Genomic DNA, 20,895 nt, shown 5'->3' with positions numbered 1-20,895 from the left:
GGGCACCACACGCAGACAGACAGACAGACAGACACCCAGCTCAGCCCCTGCAGCGAGAGGGGCACCACACGCAGACAGACAGACAGACAGACACCCAGCTCAGCCCCCTGCAGCGAGAGGGACACCACGCACAGACAGACAGACAGACAGACACCCAGCTCAGCCCCCTGCAGCGAGAGGGACACCACGCACAGACAGACAGACAGACAGACACCCAGCTCCGCCCCCTGCAGCGAGAGGGACACCACGCACAGACAGACAGACAGACAGACACCCAGCTCAGCCCCTGCAGCGAGAGGGGCACCACACGCAGACAGACAGACAGACAGACACCCAGCTCAGCCCCTGCAGCGAGAGGGGCACCACGCACAGACAGACAGACAGACAGACACCTGGCTCACCCCCTGCAGCGAGACAGGCACCACGCGCAGACAGACAGACAGACAGACACCCAGCTCAGCCCCTGCAGCGAGAGGGGCACCACGCACAGACAGACAGACAGACAGACACCTGGCTCACCCCCTGCAGCGAGACAGGCACCACGCGCAGACAGACAGACAGACAGACACCCAGCTCAGCCCCTGCAGCGAGAGGGGCACCACGCGCAGACAGACAGACAGACAGACACCTGGCTCACCCCCTGCAGCGAGAGGGGCACCACGCACAGACAGACAGACAGACAGACACCCAGCTCCGCCCCCTGCAGCGAGAGGGGCACCACGCACAGACAGACAGACAGACAGACACCCAGCTCAGCCCCTGCAGCGAGAGGGGCACCACGCGCAGACAGACAGACAGACAGACACCTGGCTCACCCCCTGCAGCGAGACAGGCACCACGCGCAGACAGACAGACAGACAGACACCCAGCTCAGCCCCCTGCAGCGAGAGGGGCACCACGCACAGACAGACAGACAGACACCCGGCTCACCCCCTGCAGCGAGAGGGGCACCACGCACAGACAGACAGACAGACAGACACCTGGCTCACCCCCTGCAGCGAGACAGGCACCACACGCAGACAGACAGACAGACAGACACCCAGCTCAGCCCCTCAGCGAGAGGGGCACCACGCACAGACAGACAGACAGACAGACACCTGGCTCACCCCCTGCAGCGAGACAGGCACCACGCGCAGACAGACAGACAGACAGACACCCAGCTCAGCCCCTGCAGCGAGAGGGGCACCACGCGCAGACAGACAGACAGACAGACACCTGGCTCACCCCCTGCAGCGAGAGGGGCACCACGCACAGACAGACAGACAGACAGACACCCAGCTCCGCCCCCTGCAGCGAGAGGGGCACCACGCGCAGACAGACAGACAGACAGACACCCAGCTCCGCCCCCTGCAGCGAGAGGGGCACCACGCACAGACAGACAGACAGACAGACAGACACCCAGCTCAGCCCCTGCAGCGAGAGGGGCACCACGCGCAGACAGACAGACAGACAGACACCTGGCTCACCCCCTGCAGCGAGACAGGCACCACGCGCAGACAGACAGACAGACAGACACCCAGCTCAGCCCCCTGCAGCGAGAGGGGCACCACGCACAGACAGACAGACAGACACCCGGCTCACCCCCTGCAGCGAGACAGGCACCACGCACAGACAGACAGACAGACACCTGGCTTAGCCCCTGCAGCGAGAGGGGCACCACGCACAGACAGACAGACAGACACACACCCAGCTCCGCCCCCTGCAGCGAGAGGGGCACCACGCGCAGACAGACAGACAGACAGACACCCAGCTCAGCCCCCTGCAGCGAGAGGGGCACCACGCACAGACAGACAGACACCCGGCTCACCCCCTGCAGCGAGACAGGCACCACGCGCAGACAGACAGACAGACACCCAGCTCAGCCCCCTGCAGCGAGAGGGGCACCACGCACAGACAGACAGACACCTGGCTCACCCCCTGCAGCGAGACAGGCACCACGCGCAGACAGACAGACAGACAGACACCCAGCTCAGCCCCTGCAGCGAGAGGGGCACCACGCGCAGACAGACAGACAGACAGACACCCAGCTCAGCCCCCTGCAGCGAGAGGGGCACCACGCACAGACAGACAGACAGACACCCGGCTCACCCCCTGCAGTGAGACGGGCACCACGCACAGACAGACAGACAGACAGACACCCGGCTCACCCCCTGCAGTGAGAGGGGCACCACACACAGACAGACAGACAGACACCCGGCTCACCCCCTGCAGCGAGAGGGGCACCACGCACAGACAGACAGACACAGTTTTGCTCATGGCTCGTGATGCAAACTCGCAGTGCCCACCCCCGAGTGACGGCGTCAGCGGGAGGGACCCCAAGACTTTCATGCCCCCCCGGGGGCGGGGGAGGTCCTGGTCCCTGGGACTCTCGGGGTGGCAGTTTTCACACCCCTCCCCCAGGGGCACCGGCAGGGCTGGGGGGAGCCCAGGGCTGGGCTGGCAGGGCTGCGGGTCGGGTGTGAGGGGCACCGGCAGGGCTGGGGGGAGCCCAGGGCTGCGGGTCGGGAGTGAGGGGCACCGGCAGGGCTGGGGGGAGCCCAGGGCTGGGCTGGCAGGGCTGCGGGTCGGGACTGAGGGGCACCGGCAGGGCTGGGGGGGAGCCCAGGGCTGCGGGTCGGGTGTGAGGGGCACCGGCAGGGCTGGGGGGGAGCCCAGGGCTGCGGGTCGGGTGTGAGGGGCACCGGCAGGGCTGGGGGGGAGCCCAGGGCTGGGGGTCGGGTGTGAGGGGCACCGGCAGGGCTGGGGGGGAGCCCAGGGCTGGGGGTCGGGTGTGAGGGGCACCGGCAGGGCTGGGGGGGAGCCCAGGGCTGGGGGTCGGGTGTGAGGGGCACCGGCAGGGCTGGGGGGGAGCCCAGGGCTGCGGGTCGGGTGTGAGGGGCACTGGCAGGGCTGGGGGGAGCCCAGGGCTGCGGGTCGGGTGTGAGGGGCACTGGCAGGGCTGGGGGGAGCCCAGGGCTGGGCCAGCAGGGCTGCGGGTCGGGTGTGAGGGGCACCGGCAGGGCTGGGGGGAGCCCAGGGCTGTGGGTCGGGTGTGAGGGGCACCAGCAGGGCTGGGGGGGAGCCCAGGGCTGCGGGTCGGGTGTGAGGGGCACCGGCAGGGCTGGGGGGAGCCCAGGGCTGCGGGTCGGGTGTGAGGGGCACCGGCAGGGCTGGGGGGAGCCCAGGGCTGCGGGTCGGGTGTGAGGGGCACCGGCAGGGCTGGGGGGGAGCCCAGGGCTGCGGGTCGGGTGTGAGGGGCACCAGCAGGGCTGGGGGGAGCCCAGGGCTGGGCCGGCAGGGCTGCGGGTCGAGTGTGAGGGGCTGCGGGTCGGGTGTGAGGGGCTGTGGGTCGGGTGTGAGGGGCTGGGCTGGCAGGGCTGGGGGGGAGCCCAGGGCTGCGGGTCGGGCGTGAGGGGCACCGGCAGGGCTGGGGGGAGCCCAGGGCTGGGCTGGCAGGGCTGCGGGTCGGGTGTGAGGGGCTGCGGGTCGGGTGTGAGGGGCTGTGGGTCGGGTGTGAGGGGCTGGGCTGGCAGGGCTGGGGGGGAGCCCAGGGCTGCGGGTCGGGTGTGAGGGGCACCGGCAGGGCTGGGGGGAGCCCAGGGCTGCGGGTCGGGTGTGAGGGGCACCGGCAGGGCTGGTGGAGAGCCCAGGGCTGTGGGTCGGGCGTGAGGGGCACCGGCAGGGCTGGGGGGAGCCCAGGGCTGGGCTGGCAGGGCTGCGGGTCGGGTGTGAGGGGCACCGGCAGGGCTGGGGGGAGCCCAGGGCTGCGGGTCGGGACTGAGGGGCAGGCATGACCCGTCTCTGCTCTGGGCCTGACTGCGGCTGGTGCTGCTCCATCTCCTCCCGCAGCCGGGCGGCCCGGCCACAGAGCCAGAACCACGTCCCCGGCCCAGGCGATGGCCCCAGGGCCCAGGCCGGGACGGGCCAGTGGAGCCGCCCCCCAACAAGCCTTCCCCAGCTCTCACCCTCCCTGATCTCGCACCACAATGGGGCTGGGAGCCCCTGCTGGGCTCAATCAGCAGCCGACAAAGGCAGCTCCGGCCTGGGCTGGGCAGGGCGATGGACCCAGGCCCTGCGGGGGGGCAGCCTGCCGGGGAGGGGCCAAATGCTCCAGCACCAGCTCCGGGGTCAGAAGGGCAAAGGGGGAGCAGCCAGGACCGGGGACCACGGGCGGGCGTGGGGGGGGGCCAGCGGGTAGGGCTCCAGGGCAGCCAGGGCCCATCCCGGCCACAGCCGCCCCCGTCCCCGCCCGCCCGCCAGGCCCTGCCCCCACCTGGCCCAGGGCAGCCAGGGCCCATCCCGGCCACAGCCGCCCCCGTCCCCGCCCGCCCGCCAGGCCCTGCCCCCACCTGGCCCAGGGCAGCCAGGGCCCATCCCGGCCACAGCCGCCCCCGCCCGCCCGCCAGGCCCTGCCCCCACCTGGCCCAGGGCAGCCAGGGCCCATCCCGGCCACAGCCGCCCCCGCCAGGCCCTGCCCCCACCTGGTCCACTGCCACTCATAGCCTGCCCCGCCCACCACTGCCGCCCATAGCCCTGCCCACCACTGCCACTCATAGCCTGCCCCGCCTTCCACTGCCACTCATAGCCCCGCCCACCACTGCCACTCATAGCCTGTCCCGCCCACCACTGCCACTCATAGCCCCGCCCACCACTGCCACTCATAGCCTGTCCCGCCCACCACTGCCACTCATAGCCTGCCCCGCCCACCACTGCCACTCATAGCCTGTCCCGCCCACCACTGCCACTCATAGCCCCGCCCACCACTGCCACTCATAGCCTGTCCCGCCCACCACTGCCACTCATAGCCCCGCCCACCACTGCCACTCATAGCCTGTCCCGCCCACCACTGCCACTCATAGCCTGCCCCACCCACCACTGACACTCATAGCCCCGCCCACCACTGACACTCATAGCCTGTCCCGCCCACCACTGCCACTCATAGCCTGTCCCGCCCACCACTGCCGCCCATAGCCCCGCCCACCACTGCCACTCATAGCCCCACCCACCACTGCCACTCATAGCCTGTCCCGCCCACCACTGCCACTCATAGCCTGCCCCGCCCACCCCTGCCACTCATAGCTCCATCCACCACTGCCACTCATAGCCTGTCCCACCCACCACTGCCACTCATAGCCCCGCCCACCACTGCCACTCATAGCCTGTCCCGCCCACCACTGCCGCCCATAGCCCCGCCCACCACTGCCACTCATAGCCTGTCCCACCCACCACTGCCACTCATAGCCCCGCCCACCACTGCCACTCATAGCCTGTCCCGCCCACCACTGCCGCCCATAGCCCCGCCCACCACTGCCACCCATAGCCTGTCCCGCCCACCACTGCCACTCATAGCCTGTCCCGCCCACCACTGCCACTCATAGCCCCGCCCACCACTGCCACCCATAGCCTGTCCCGCCCACCACTGCCACTCATAGACTGTCCCGCCCACCACTGCCACCCATAGCCTGTCCCGCCCACCACTGCCACTCATAGACTGTCCCGCCCACCACTGCCGCCTATAGCCACACCCACTATTGCCACCCATAGCCCCGCCCATCCACTACTGCCATCCATAGCTCCACCCTCTACTGCCACCTATAGCTCCGCCCATCCACTACTGCCACCGATAGCCCCACCCACTACTGCCAGCCATAGCCCCGACCATCCACTACTGCCAGCCATAGCTCCACCCCGCTCACTACTGCTGCCTATAGCCCGGGGCCCCACCCACTACTCCCACCTATAGCCCCAGTCTCCCACCCCCCACTCCAGGTCCTGTCCCAGGCTCTGAGATCCAGGCCTGACCCTCCCCCAACTCATCCCACCTATCAGGCCCCCACACATCAGCTCCTCTCTCTCTGGCCCCCCGCCCCCGCACAGCCCCAGCCATGCTGTCAGCCACAGGGAGCAGCTCCCTCCCCCCAGCCAATTCCTGGGGGGGAATCTGTGCACCCATCTCTCTGCACATCGGGCAGGTCTAGCCCACGGGCTCCGGGCTGGGACCATAGGGGCCCCGGGGTTCCAGTTTACCAGGGTGGATCTTCACCCTCCACTGGGTGCCCCCCCAGTACCCAGTCTGGGTTCAGCCCAATCCCGCCCCTCGCACTGTGGGGGGAGGGGGACAGATCATTATGGGCCGGCCACAGAGGGGAAGAGACAGAGCCCAGGCCAGCCACCGAGTCGGGGAACCGAACCCTGGAGTCCTGGAGCCCCCTGTGCCCCCCAGGCTGCCAGCCCAGGTGAGCGGATCCCCACGTCACCGCTTCCCCTGCCAGGGCTCCCCAGCAAGGCTGCTGGGCCCCCACCTGCCTCCCCACCACATGGTGCCCCCACTGCCTCCCTGCAGTCCAGCGCCCCCTGCCGGGCCCCTGCCCCATTCCCCGCCACCCAGTGCCCCCTAGTGCCCCACTGTGGTCAGCACTGACTGCTGGCAGAGCTCCCCCGCTCCTTGAGCACAACCCCTGCAGCACCATGCTGGGTCACGGGGGTCCCGTGCGACAGCTGGAAGCCCCAGACTATCAGGCCTGGAAGAGGCCTCCAAGGCAAGCCTGGCCCCACAACTCCTGGGCTCCCTACGGGTTTCCCTTAAGCAGCCGCCCAAGGAAGCCACCGCTTGGCCCCGCTGCCAGGGGCACCCAGGCCTGCCCTCCGCACAGCCGGGTCCCTGCAGGCGAGAGCGCAGCCCCGTGAAAAGCGCGCAGCCGAGGCGCCGAGCCACGGCCTGGCTTGCAGGGATGGGGCTGCGCATTACGTCACCCCAGTGCCCGGCAGGCTAGAGCAGCAAGGCGAGGGGATGGCAAGTGTGAAAATCCCGGGGAGGGGGGAGGGGCACGGTGCCTACAGAAGCCTCGAATATTGGAACGGTCCCTACAAACTGGGGACGCCTGGTCCCCCTCGGCCCAGGCACAGCGGCCTCAGGTCTAACCTAGCCTCCAGCCAGCCCCGGCTCTGTAACTCCAGCCTGCCACTCCGCCCACAGCATCACAGCTGGCACCTAGAGCGGCCAGGTGCGCACGCGCCCTGTGGAAAAGCAGGTCGCTCTAGCCATGCGCTTTGGCCGTGGGGACGCTCTCAGAAGACGGTTTTTCGGAAGATCTCTTTTTCCGGAAGAAGCCTGCAGTCTAGATGTAGCCTGGGCAGACAGGCGCCGGCTCCTGAGCCCCCTCGTGCCCTCTGGGCAGCTGGCTGGAGGGTCCCTGGAGGTCTCCCAGCCCCGCCGGAGATGCAGCTGCATGTGCAGGAGTCTCACAAGACCCCAGCCCTGAGCATCCCCAGCCCCTGCCCAGCCTGGGCCCCACATTTCCACCTCAAGCCCTGCAAACCGGGCTCCTCCTGGGGCCTTTGCTTGGGGCTTGGAGTCCTGGGGCTGCAGGGGACTCAGTTTCCCCAGGAAGTGGGCAAGACCCCAGCTCCCAGGCCTTCTGGGGAGGGAGTCTGCCTGGGACTTGGGAGAAGGGGCCAGCCCCCGAGCCCCTGACCCAGGCCAGACCCATGGGATTCAGGCTCCGGCCAGGGGTGTCCAGGGATGTTCTGAATTCGGCTCCACAGGGCAGGTCCTGGCAGAGGCGCTGCCCTGCCGGGTAGGGGTCCAGGGGCAGGCCAGGAGGGGCTGTGGGAAGGGGGCAGGTTCTCCCCTCCTGCCCCCAGCTGGGCCTGGGGTCTCCCCTCCCAGCCCTTAACCTCCCCCAGGCTCCGCTTAACAGCAACCTGCTAATTGTCCGCCCCGGGCCCTCCCCCGCGCCTCCCCCTGGTGCCAGCCGTCTGGCGGGCCGGGGTGCGGAGCAGCCAGATAAAGGCCTGGAGGAGCCGGAGCAGGGGAGTCGCCGCCTCCCTCCCGGACCGCCCCAGCCCCTCCGGGCCCGGCCATGCCCCAGCCAGCGCGCGAGGAGGGGGCCGCGGGGAGCCCGGAGCGGGATGGAGCCGCGCCCCAGGACCCGGGCCGGCGGGGCAGGAAGAAGAAGAAGAAGCGATACAACCGGCACCGCAAGCCGCCCTACACCTACCTGGCCATGATCGCCCTGGTCATCCGCGCCGCGCCCGGCCGCCGCCTCAAGCTGGCCCAGGTAGGGGCGGGCAGGGCCTGGACCCGGGCTGGGGAGGGTCCCCCGGGGCGCTCGGGGGAACTTGGGGCTCAGTGAGTCTGAGCTGCTGGATCTCCCCCCCGGTGCCCCCCCCGCCAGGCGTACCCCCCGGTGCCCCCCCGCCAGGCGCATCCCCCCGGTGCCCCCTCCATCCCCCTTCCCCCCGCCAGGCACATCCCCCCAGTGCCCCCCCCGCCAGGCGTACCCCCCGGTGCCCCCCCGCCAGGCGTACCCCCCGGTGCCCCCTCCATCCCCCTTCCTCCCGCCAGGCACATCCCCCCAGTGTCCCCCCGCCAGGCGTACCCCCCGGTGCCCCCCCGCCAGGCGCATCCCCCGGTGCCCCCTCCATCCCCCTTCCCCCCGCCAGGCACATCCCCCCAGTGCTCCCCCCGCCAGGCGTATCCTCCCCCGTGCCCCCTCCATCTCCCTTCCCCCCGCCAGGCACCCCCCCCCCAGTGTCCCCCCGCCAGGCACATCCCCCCAGTGCCCCCTCCATCCCCCTTCCCCCCGCCAGGCACACACCCCCAGTGCCACCCCCGCCATGCACATGCCCCCCCCCGTGTCTCCCCTTTCCTCCTCCATCCCCCCACCAGGCACGTCCCCCGCGTGCTCCCTCCATCCCCCAGTCCCCCCCCCCCGCCAGGAGCGAGGAGCAGGCGGCCAAGGGGCGCTGGGGGCTGCCCGCCTTGCGGGGCAGCCCCAGGCTGGGTGCTGGGCGCGGGGACCCCACGGGCCGGGCGGGGCCCCGGGGCAGGGCGCGGAGCGGCGCTAGCTGCGCTAGGACGGGCCCGGGCCAGGCGACAGACCCCCGCGGGGGGCCGGATCGGCTCCAGCTGCTCCCCCGCCCGCGCTATCTCGTGTCAATAGCCGGGTCAGGGGTCGGCCGGGGAAGCAGATTAGGAGCAGCGGGGGGGGGGGGATTCAGGAGCTCAGCTGAGCCGGGGGATTAGTGGGGGAGGGGGAGCGAGGAGGGTCCCCCCGGCTGTAGCGCTGCCGGGCCCAGCAGCTCGCAGGCCTCTGCAAACACCGAGCCAAGCGGGGGAAACTGAGGCACGGACCGGCCCGCGGCTCCCAGGCGGTAGGACCAGAACGCAGGTGCCTGGTCCCAAGCCCCGCTGCAGCCTGTGGGCGGCTCCTGCTCCCGCTAGGGGCACGCAGCCCTGCCTGCAGCTGCCGTGTATGGACCCCAGAGCTGCCGATACAGCCTGGTGGGGGGGAGGGGCCTGGACGAGCCAGCCAATGAGCTCCACCCAGATCGGCCGGGGATGGGGGGGGGGGGGCTGGGCTCATATGTTGAGCTCCGCTGTCATCCCTTCCCCCCCACCCCAGGGTCCCACGTGGGCGTGGGATGCAGCAGCGTTAATGGGGGGGCTTTGAGATCCTGGGGACCAGTGCTGAGGGGAGGGGCTCCCATCCCCCCTGGACTGGCCGGCCAGGCTCCGTAGGCTGCAGGGGGGAGTCCCAGCCCCGAGACACTGTTCTGACCAGTCCCTGCTCAGGGAGCCAGCAGGAGGCATCAGGGCACCCCCAGCAGCCTGCCTGGCTGCGTACCCCCTGCCCAGGCCCACGGCAGTGTGCCCTCTAACCCCCACCGCCGAGGGGGGGGGGGTGATGTGCACCAGTGTGGAGGGACGTGCGACACGAGGGGGCGTGCAACACCATTCAGAGGGTGGGAAGGGGGCCCTGGGGTTCTGCGTGTGGAATGGGGCTCCAGGCTGGTGGGTGGGACCAGGGATGAAGGTGTTAGGGTACAGGAGGGGGGTCTCATTTGGGAGATTCAGAGTGGGGCAGGGGGTTGGGACTCGGGACTTACCTGGGTGGTTCCTGGCCAGCGGGGCCACGCAGGTGGCCTGGTGTTTGCCTGCCCTGGGGCTGTGTGCAGAGCGGGGCAGGGAAAATACGTTTACTTGTGTAAATGTGTAACCGCTGCTTTTTACATGTTTACACGCAGGGGGCACGCGGGAGCTGGCTTAAAAGCTCGCTGGCTCCTGCTTTCCCCTCCCCACGCTGCTTGTTGGGGGCAGGCTGCCGTTTCCTCCCCCCCCCACCCTTGCTGCCTGGGGGAACGTGCAACTGAGGACACTTTAACATCCCTAGCACAGAGGCCCAGGATCCTGCTGGCTGCCTCCCTCCTGGCCCCCGCATGGAGCTACTGCTGTAGCTTTCTTGCTGAGCCTGCGGGGGAGGGCCCCCCACCCCACCTGGAGCAGCTCTGTGCTGGGGCTGGCAGGAAGCAGCTTCTCCTGCCTGGACCCAGCAGTTTCAGGGCTTGGGGAGGGGTCTCTGCCCCCCGCACGGGGCTCAATGGGAATTTAGACTGGTGGTGGCACTGCCTTCAGAGCTGGGTTCCTGGCCAGCAGCCACCCCGCCCCCCCACACACACGCTCTGCCTGCCCAGCTGTGAAAGCCTAGCTGCTACCAGCAACTGTGCAGAAGTAAGGGGATAACGGTACTGCAAGCCCCCTGTAGTAACCTTAAGACCCTGCCCCCGAGCTCCTTTTTGGGCCAGGACCCCACAATTGCAACACCGCCACATTTTGGATTTCAGTAGCCGCCACTATGAAATTTACCATTTTAAAAACGCTCTGACCCTGAAATTGACCAAAACAGACCATCCATTTGGAGGGTTGTAACCCTCCATCCATTCCTCTGTTCTCCCAGTGTCAAACAGCAGCCAGGCAAGTTAGATATTTTTACATCTGCTAGTCTGGATAATTACATCCAAGAGTTTTAAAAGAGCTGGCTTGGGCACTGTGTTGAGCTTCAGTAAGTCTTGGTACAACATGGAGGTTCCAGAAGACAGGAAGAAACCTGAGGTGCTGGCACTATTTAGAAAGGATAAACAGCATGATTCTGGTAATTAAGGGCCTTTCATCTGTTATCAGTCCCAGGCAAGATAAGGAAGTGGCTGAAACAGGACTTGATTAATAACGAACTAAGGGAGGGTGATATAATAATGCCAGTCAGCACAGTTTAAGGGCAGAGAGAGCCTGGCAAACCCATCTCATCTCTTTTCCTAATGAGATTCTAAGTGTGGTTGAAGGAATAGTGTTGGCACCCAGGACTTGGACTTCTGGGCATTTGACTTGGTACCGCAGGATGTTTTGCTTAAACCACGGGGAAGATCCGAAATGAACCGGTGCACGTGACATGGATCGAGAGCTGCCAAATGGAGGCCACTGAGCATGTAACTGTCAATGGGGAGTTTCTAGAGAGGCCCAGCTGGGTCGGGCTCTTGGCCCGATGCTACCTAAAATTTTGGATCAGTGAAAACCTAAACTCTTCCTTGGCAGTGTGTTCAGGTGACCCAGCAATCAGGGGAGGGGTGTATAAGGAAGAGGCTGATCATAGAATCATAGAATACTAGGACTGGAAGGGACCTCGAGAGGTCATCGAGTCCAGTCCCCTGCCCTCATGGCAGGACCCAGTACTGTCTAGACCATCCCTGATAGACATTTATCTAACCTACTCTTAAATATCTCCAGAGATGGAGATTCCACAACCTCCATGGGCAATTTATTCCAGTGTTTCACCACCCTGACAATTAGGAACTTTTTCCTAATGTCCAACCTAAACCTCCCTTGCTGCAGTTTAAGCCCATTGCTTCTTGTCCTGTCCTCAGAGGCCAAGATGAACAAGTTTTCTCCCTCCTCCTTATGACACCCTTTTAGATATCTGAAAATGGCTATCATGTCCCCCCTCAATCTTCTCTTTTCTAAACTAAACAAACCCAATTCCTTCAGTCTTCCCTCATAGGTCATGTTCTCTAGACCTTTAATCATTCTCGTTGCTCTTCTCCAGACCCTCTCCAATTTCTCCACATCTTTCTTGAAATGCGGTGCCCAGAACTGGACACAATACTCCCAACGGAGGCCTAACCAGCATAGAGTAGAGCGGAAGAATGACTTCTCGTGTCTTGCTCACAACACACCTGTTAATACATCCCAGAATCATGTTTGCTTTCTTTGCAACAGCATCACACTGCTGACTCATATTCAACTTGTGGTCCACTCTAACCCCTAGATCCCTTTCTACCGTACTCCTTCCCAGACTGTCGCTTCCCATTCTGTGTGTGTGAAACTGATTGTTCCTTCCTAAGTGGAGCACTTTGCATTTGTCCTTATTAAACTTCATCCTATTTACCTCTGACCATTTCTCCAATTTGTCCAGGTCATTTTGAATTAGACCCTGTCCTCCAGAGCAGTCACAACCCCTCTGAGCTTGGTATCATCTGCAAATTTAATAAGCGTACTCTCTATGCTGATATCTAAATCGTTGATGAAGATATTGAACAGAACCAGTCCCAAAACAGACCCCCGAGGAACCCCACTTGTTATGCCTTTCCAGCAGGATTGTGAACCATTAATAACTACTCTCTGAGTATGGTTATCCAGCCAGTTATGCACCCCGTTATAGTAACCCCATCTAAGTTGTATTTACCTAGTTTATTGATAAGAATATCATGAGAGACCATATCAAATGCCTTACTAAAGTCTAGGTATATGACATCCACCACTTCTCCCTTATCCACAAGACTCGTTATCCTATCAAGGAAAGCTATCAGATTGGTTTGACATGATTTGTTCTTTACAAATCCAAATCTCGATATACACAGGGATCTCGAGAGCTTGGTACACTGGGCACAAGCACACAACACGCTGTCGGACAGCTACATAGTAATGTGTACAGCTAGGCACACGGAGGGAGGACTCGGGGATGCAGGGAGCCTGGAAAGGGTTTGGGGGTTGTGGATAATCTAAATAGGAGCTCTCGGTGTAGCCGGAAGACCTGGGACAGGCAGAGGGGAATCTCGAGTAGGAGCAGAAGGGCGATTTCCCATCTCTGCTTGGCCCTGGTGCGACCGCTGCAGGGACCCTGCGTCCAGCTCTGGTGCCCACTGTGGAGGAAGGTGCCACGCTGGCCAGAGAGGCGATCGGAGAACGGCTCCAGCATTAGAATCCGGGCCTGGCAGGGATACAGGCAGGGAGCGCGATCTATTGAGCTTAACAGAGACGGTGAAAGGGAGACTTGAGGCCAGGGAGGGCAGGGGGAGCAGGTATTCAGTGGCCGGCTCTGCCGTCTAGCAGAGGCAGGTCTATGGACAGGCAGGAACTCAGACAGGAAATAAGGCGGAACATGTTGAGCAGCGAGGGGAACTGGCCCTTGGGGCGTGGAAGCCGGGCGGGCTGCGTTTCGACCAGCACTGCTCTGGCAGCGAGCGGGGGGCGGGCGTCCGCGTGACACGAGGGGCCAGCCTGGATGGTCACGATGAGCCTCCCCAATTTGTGCCCCCACAGTGTGAGGGGCCCACCTGGCTCCCTTGTCGCGGGGGGCACAAAAGCTGGCCCACCCCCATCTACAAGTCCCAGCGAGGTGGTACCCAAGCCAGCTGGCTGGAACAGCCTAACAGAGCAATCCCACGGGGCCCAGCCAGGGTCTCTCACCGCCCGTCTCGGTTTCAGATCATCCAGGAGATCGGCGCCCTCTTCCCCTTCTTCTCCGAGGGCTACCAGGGCTGGAAGGACTCCATCCGCCACAACCTGTCCTCCAACAGCTGCTTCTCCAAGGTGCGTGAGGGGGCGGGCTGGCAATGGGGGGACGACTGACTCCAGGGGGACTCCGGAGAGCCGACGGGCTGGGTCCCACAGCAAAGGGACGGGAGGGGAGTCAAAGGGAGTAAGGAGTAAATATATTAGAGGGATAAATACCAGGGAGGGAGAGGAATTATTTAAGCTTAATACCAATGTGGACACAAGAACAAATGGATATAAGCTGGCTAGTAGGAAGTTTAGACTTGAGATTAGACAAAGGTTTCTAACCATTAGAGGAGTGAGGTTCTGGAACGGCCTTCCAAGGGAAGTAGTGGGGGCAAAAGATCTAGCTGGCTTCAAGATTAAACTAGATGGCTGTGTCTAGACTGGCAAGTTTTTCCGCAAAAGCAGCTGATTTTACGGAAAAACTTGCCAGCTGTCTACACTGGCCGCTTGAATTTCCGCAAGAACACTGACGATCTCATGTAAGAAATCAGTGCTTCTTGCGGAAATACTATGCTGCTCCGGTTTGGGCAAAAGCTTTTGTGCAAAAGGGCCAGTGTAGACAGCTCAGATTTGTTTTGCACAAAAAAGCCCCGATTGCGAAAATGGCGATCGGGGCTTTTTTCCACAAAAGTGCATCTAGATTGGCACGGACGCTTTTGCACAAAAGTGCTTTTGGGGAAAAGCATCTGTGCCAATCTAGACGCTCTTTTCCGCAAATGCTTTTAACGGAAAACTTTTCTGTTAAAAGCATTTGCGGAAAATCATGCCAGTCTAGACGTAGCCGATGGGTTTATGAAGGGGATGGTTTGATGAGATAACATGATCTTGGTAACTAATTGACCCTTCATTATCAGTGGGAAATAGGTCAAGGGAGGGCTGATAGGAGTTACTAGAGAACTTTCTGGGTGTCTGGCTGGTGAGTCTTGCCCACATGCTCAGGGTTCAGCTGATCGCCATATTTGGGGTCGGGAAGAAACTTTCCTCCAGGGTAGATTGGCAGAGGCCCTGGAGGTTTTTTGCCTTCCTCTGTAGCATGGGGCACAGATCACAGCTGGAGGATTCTCTGCATCTTGGGGTCTTCAAAGTATTTGAAGGGTTCAATATCTGAGATATAGGTGAGAGGATTATTCTAGGGGGGTGGGTGAGATTCTGTGGCCTGCACTGTGCAGGGGGTCAGACTAGATGATCATAATGGTCCCTTCTGACCTTAAAATCTATGACTCAGCTTCGGGGGCAGGCGATGGACTGTCCGGATGCTGGGCAAGGCGGGGGGGGCTAAGAGGGGCAGCCTGGCGAAGCGCGAGGCGCTGAGGGTGACGTGGCCAGGCCTGACCCACAGGGAAGCACTGTCCAGGGCAGGGCGCCAATTCCCTCGCTGAGCCCATCTCGCTCTGTGCCCGGCAGCTGCTGAAGGACCCCGCCAAGCCCCAGGCCAAGGGGAATTTCTGGACGGTGGACGTGAGCCGCATCCCGCCGGAGGCCCTGAAGCTGCAGAACACGGCCATCTCCCGCCAGGAGGCGGCCTCCTTCGCCAGCGACCTGGCCCCCTTCGTCCTGCACGGGTGGCCCTATGGCCGCCAGGGGGCACAGCGCCAGCCGCAGGGCACTGCCGACGCCAGCTCCGACGACGAGGAGAGCGGCTACCCGCCCGGCGAGGGGGCCAGGCCCGGCAGCTCCTTCACCATCGACTCCCTCCTCAGTGACTTCCAGGAGGTGGGTCTGTCCGGGAAGCCCCAGGAGGCCAGGGCCCAGGCCCAGCCTGTGCAGCCCCCTCCCAGCCAGCCAGCGGGAGAGTCGCTTCCCCTCAGCATGTGGGGCCCGGTCCCCATCTTCCGCCTCTCCTCCGGGCCCCCGGTGCTGCCCTGGCGACCGGCCTGCCCCTTGGCTGCGCCGCGGTCGTTCTCCTCCTCCTCCAGCAGCATCTGCACCCTCAGCTCCGTGTCGTCCGACGAGAGGGGCCCCGGCGGCCGGCGGCCGAGGCAGGCGCGCGCCCCGGCCAAGCGGCCCCGGCTGCTGGCCACCCGCCAGAGCAGCGCATCCAGCTCGGACTCCGACAGCTCCGGAGGCTGCACCCCGGCTCCGTCGCCCACCCTGCTCCCCCGGCCGTGCTGGGAGCAGCTCCCCACCTCCTACACCAAGTGCGTGGCCCCCAATGTCGTGGCTCCCCCCAGCGGCCCCCCGTTCTTTGCCCTCCCCCCCATGCCAGGCCTGCCCTTCTACAGTTACAGACCCCCCAGCTATGGCAGCCCGGTGTACTGGGACCTGAGGCCAGGCTCCTCAGGGGTCCCCCGGCAGCAGGGCCCCCGGCTTCCTTGCCTCTCCATGGACCTGGACCACACGGTGCCGGGCATGCCCCCCAACAAGAGTGTGTACGACGTGTGGGTGAGCCATCCAGGAGACATTCTGCACCCGGCGGTGTTGCCTGGCGGCGTGGCGCTGGCCCACTACCACTCCCTGTGACGGGCCCAGCCCAGGGCCTCGGCAGCCTTGCCCCCACCGGTTCTGCCCCACTGTGGTCTCTGGGACTACAAATCCCAGCATGCAACACTCCACCCCAGGGGCTGCGCCTCCTCCCATGGCAGCCAGCGGGGTACCTGGCTGCTCTGCGGGAGGAAGACGCACGTGCCATTGACATGGGGCCTCCGTGGCTGAGCCGGGCAGCTCCTGTGGGAATCTCTGCCCCCCATCTGGGGGGCCAGGATCCACCCCAGGCAGCACTGAGACGTCATGCACAGCTGGTCCTGGGGACGCCCGAGGCCGTGCTGCGAGGCCGGTGGGCAGAGGACCCTCTCCCTTCCACGCCCAGTCGGCAGACACGTGCCCCCCCACCTGCCCCACGGGACAGCGGGTGCTGCAGTCGAGGGGCTCCTGATCCGGGTCCCCCATATTTCCCCCCTCCCCCCCAGTTCTGCAGGCTGGGGGGGGGAATGTGAAGGCAGGACTGGATACCAAGTGGGACACGGGGCGGCACGAAGGCTGGTTTTGTAGTTCAGTCATCAAAATACCAGGTACCAAGTCCAACCCGACCGCTCTCAGCCAAAGCTGGCGGGAGATGCCGGGGGGTGAGACAGACGGCAGCTTCCCGCGCCCCCTGGGGGTTGGCATTGATTGTACCCCACTCCCTCCTTCTTGACTAGCTGCCCCCTGGCACTGACGCTAATGGAGAGCTTCCGCCAGCAGCAGTAGTAAGTCTCTTTCCCCGGGCATCATCCCTTGCTGCCCACACCCTCATGTGCCTTAGGGGATCTCCCCCACTTCAGTGCCCAGAGTTTTCCAGAACCCTTTCACTGAAGCCGGAGGTTCTGTTTTGTGGCTTCTGGCCCTGTCGCGGTCTGGGCTCCCTCTCAGCCGGACCCAGCGGGGCCTTCTCAAAGTTCTCCCCCACCCCCCCAGCAGCCTGGATCTGCTGTAGCTGGGGGAGGGGTGCCCCTCCCCACCTCAGCCTCACCAGATCTGCCACGGCCGGCCCCTCACCGGGCCCAGAGCCGCTGTGGTGAGAGGCCTGGGGGATCCCTCTCTCCTGGGGGAGCCTGTACCCCAAACCCCTCCCTCAGCCCCACCCCAGATCCTGCACAGCCCCAGCCCTGAGCCCCTTCCCACTTCCTAAACCCCTCACCCCCACCCCAGAGCCTGCATCCCCAGCCCTCATCCCCCCCAAACCTCACACTGAACCGCTCTGCCCGGCCCCACCACAGACTGTCCATGTACAGAATGAATTTTATTATGTGCACCACCATGGAGGTGATGCGTCGCGCACCATCCCCCTCTTGGTGTACGTAACAAAACCCATCCTGCACCTGGGACACACACAATTAGCCTCACAACTCCCCCTAGAGGCCAAGCAGACCTGTTAGCCTCACTTTCAGGATGGGAAACTGAGGCACAACACGGCTAAGTCATGCAGGGAAGGTCTGTGGTAGACCAGAGACCTGAACCCCTGCCAGCAAACCCGAAGCCAGTGCTCTAACCACTGGGCCACCCACCCTCTCACACCCGTGGTGGCTTTCTAAATAATTGAACCCCCTGCTGCAACTGGCACACCACATCGCTTCGCTGTTGATGAGTTCAAACCCGCGCTGTCCGGCGAGGGAAGGGAAATCAGAGGACGCCGTTCTAGTCGCTCAGACTGGATGTACGGCCGAGGGCCTCGCCCAGAACAAGCTGCCAGTGGCCACGGGGGCTTTGCCATAGCGGGCTGCATTCGAGTGCCGACTGGCTGGTTGCTAAAGGCTCTGCTCCGAGGAATTAATTCGGAGGAACTGGCTGGTCCCGAGGCAGGCCAGGCGATCACACTGGCCCCTTTTGGCCTTGGTAGCCGGGGGCCATGGTCACGAGGAAATGCTGCTTTTCCCTGGGGCGCGGGGCGCGGGCTGGCTGCACGCAGCGTTTAGCCGGCCGCACCGAGGATGCGCGTCCCAGCCGGCAGATCATGGCTGAATCAGCAGAGTTGTAGAGTGGGTCAGAACTGCCCTGCCAGGCCCACTGGGGTCCCGGGGTCTTGCCCCGTCCCGAGGGGCTGGTGGTGACCCCGGCAGGGGGGATGCTGGGTTAGATGGACCCAGGACGGAGCCAGTGGGACCCGCCCTACGTGCCTTAGCCCTGTGTTTGCCAGCCTCTGATTGGAGAGTTGAGCTGGGCAGGCGTGTGCCGGTTGGACGCCTGGGTCACATGGCGCGCTGCGGTTCCCACCCTGGAATGAGCGTGGGGGTGGCAGGAGCGAGCCCTGTGGGTGAGGCATTCCCCAACCCCGTGGCCTCCCCGCCTGCTCTGGCACTGCAGGGCCTGCAGGGGGCGACAGGCGCGAACAGGCCAGGGATGCTCAGGGGTCCCCCCAGGTCGACTCGGGTCCTGCCCGTCTCTGAAGGAAGCCGGGGCCCTTCTCCTGCCAGGCCTCTGCCATCCAGCCGTGCCTGGTCTCCGCTCGCTAAGCGCCTACAGGCCCGGGTCTTCTGCTGGGTGCTGGCCTGCGCGTGGCACCCTGCGCCTCTCCAATAAAGTCCTATCCACGTACCTGTCCCTGGTGAATTGGCTGCAGGTCTGTGCGCCGCCCGCCGGGCTCCGAGCTGAGGCCTGAGCGGCCCGGGCTTCCGCTGAGCTTGGCGGTGGGGAGAGCAATAGGCCACGCTGGAAGGGCCTGGCAGCTGGGCTGCATCAGGGCAACTGAACTTCCCTTTGAACGAGCCGGAGGATGTTCCTCATGCTGGCGAGGAAGCTCACACCCCCTGGCACAACTCCAAGCCCATCCCTACGCTCGGGGGGAAGCCACTGGATTGTGGGGACAATGAGGGACACCCCCCACTTAAAACGTCTGAGAGCCAGAGCTGGCAGGTAGCTGTGTCAGTGGCAGCACCCTGTAGCACAGGCTGTTTTCCCCTTAGAACTGCCATCAGTATGTTTCAGAGTGAACAGGCTGAGACGGGCCCCAGGTTGCCTGCAACCATCACTGCTGGTTACCGCTCACAGAGAGAGGGGCTGGTTTGTGAAATACAAACCAGGAGGGCTAGAAACTGACTTTTAGAGACTTTGGGGACACTAGGGCTTGGAATCTGCCCCGTTGTGCACTGGTGTGGGGGTGGGCTGGGTAGCAGGCCCCATAGCTGTGGGAAAGGGGGTTGCACACGCTCCACTGACCCTGGAGTTCTGTCACGAGGTGCCCCCCGTCAGGAATGAACCCCCCCAACCCACCATTCAGCCCCACCCCCCAGGGCCTGGTTCAGGGAGCTCCCCTCCCTCCCTTGGGCTCCCTCACCCCAGGCACTGGACTAGGGCAGGGGCCCAGAGATGGGGGCTGAGATCCAGCCGGGGGGGGGGGCTCACAAGCACTGAGGAGCCCCTTCCACGTCGGGCCAATTGTAGGTTCACTCTCCCTCTCCCCCCCCCCCCGCCAACAAAGCAAACCCACAGTCCCTGGACCAGACACCCCGTCAGCCCAGGGCACCCGGCGATCTGCCTGTGCAGGGCTCCTCTGCGCCCCTGCCCCCCACATGGGCAGCACTGGCCCACGCCCCACACTGGCTCCAGGCGCGGCCGCGAGCCCTGCCCCGGCTTCACCCACAGGGCGCTCTGCCGGCATGCGCCCTGTACCGCCCGGCACCCACTGCCCATGTGGCCCTGCAGCCCCCCCCCCCCCGCTCTGGCCCCTTCCTGCTCTCCCCGCCTGCCGCGCCCCCACTCCAGCCTGCAGCCCCCCCTGCTGCTCCTGCCCCTTCCTGCTCCCCTAGCTTGTAGCCCCCCCGCTCTGCTCCAGCCTGCAGGCCCCCACTTCTCCAGCCCCTGCCCTGTTCCCCCCCCCGCTTTGCTCCAGCCTCCGCTTCCCCAGCCTGCTGCCCCGGCTGTTCTAGCCTGGCCCTCTGGAGCAGAGCTGGCTCGTGCCCAGCACGGGGGGCTTTTATCCCAAGACCCCGTTAAATGCAGCTTGTGGAGCCTGCTCTGAAGGTGGCACCAAGCCGCGCGTGGGGGGGGCAGCGCGGGGCCAGGCCAGGCCCACTGGGCACTGAGACACGGTGCTAAGGGCCTGGGAACTGTCCAAAGAGGAGGAGCAGCAAGTGCCACCGAATGGAGGGCGGAGGAGTTCGCCCTCCTGCTCCCCGGCCCTGGGACAGAGACCCCCCCCCCCCCCCCAGCCCTGGCCGGCGGGTCCCTGGCCTCTCTGGGTCTGCGACCAGGGCTGGGAGGGGGCCCAGCGTGCACTGCAGCCGCAGAGGGGCCGGAGAAGGGCTGGGACCCCCTGGACTAGCCCCCCCCCCCCCCAGCAGGCTGGAATCAGCAAACGCTCCCCTCTGGATCCACATGGCGGGCGCCTCAGGGGCCGTGTGGACAGGCCCATCAAGGAGCTAATGGCTCCCCCAGGGCAGCGGAGGAGGCCGGCCCAGCCCCTTGCCTGTCTGGCCGAGAGGGGCTGCTGGGCGCTCAGTGCGGAGTGTCTGCTCCCCCCTCGCTCGCTAGCCCCAGCCCCCCGGTACCTCAGCCCTGGGGTGCCCCCCAGCCCTGCCAGCGCCCCTCAGTCTGACCCCCAGCCCCCCGGTACCTCAGCCCTGGGGTGCCCCCCAGCCCTGCCAGCGCCCCTCAGTCTGACCCCCAGCCCCCCGGTACCTCAGCCCTGGGGTGCCCCCCAGCCCTGCCAGCGCCCCTCAGTCTGACCCACAGCCCCTGTTACCTCAGCCCTGGGGTGCCCCCCAGCCCTGCCAGCGCCCCTCAGTCTGACCCACGGCCCCCGTTACCTCAGCCCTGGAGTGCCCCCCAGCCCTGCCAGCGCCCCTCAGTCTGACCCACAGCCCCTGTTACCTCAGCCCTGGGGTGCC

General features: G+C 65.1%; 1 protein-coding gene across 1 annotated transcript; it reads left to right on the top strand.

The window, feature by feature from the left end:
• Positions 1–7,226: 7,226 nt before the first annotated feature.
• Positions 7,227–19,363, top strand: LOC142826898 (forkhead box protein H1-like). Its single transcript, XM_075919938.1, has 3 exons — positions 7,227–8,039; positions 13,520–13,624; positions 14,999–19,363. Exons 1-3 carry the CDS (start codon positions 7,842–7,844, stop codon positions 16,052–16,054), a joined length of 1,359 nt encoding a protein of 452 aa, XP_075776053.1. The 5' UTR covers positions 7,227–7,841; the 3' UTR covers positions 16,055–19,363.
• Positions 19,364–20,895: the final 1,532 nt, after the last annotated feature.

This window comes from Pelodiscus sinensis, chromosome 2 (genome assembly GCF_049634645.1).
Source record: "Pelodiscus sinensis isolate JC-2024 chromosome 2, ASM4963464v1, whole genome shotgun sequence".
NCBI lineage: Eukaryota > Metazoa > Chordata > Testudines > Trionychidae > Pelodiscus > Pelodiscus sinensis.
This window is presented reverse-complemented; position numbering and strand designations above follow the sequence as displayed.

Coding starts and splice junctions, on each gene's coding strand:
- LOC142826898 (XM_075919938.1), top strand. CDS start 7,842: ATGCCCCAGCCAGCGCGCGAGGAGGGGGCCGCGGGGAGCCCGGAGCGG. Junction 8,040..13,519: donor GCCGCCTCAAGCTGGCCCAG/GTAGGGGCGGGC, acceptor TCTCGGTTTCAG/ATCATCCAGGAGATCGGCGC. Junction 13,625..14,998: donor CCAACAGCTGCTTCTCCAAG/GTGCGTGAGGGG, acceptor TGTGCCCGGCAG/CTGCTGAAGGACCCCGCCAA.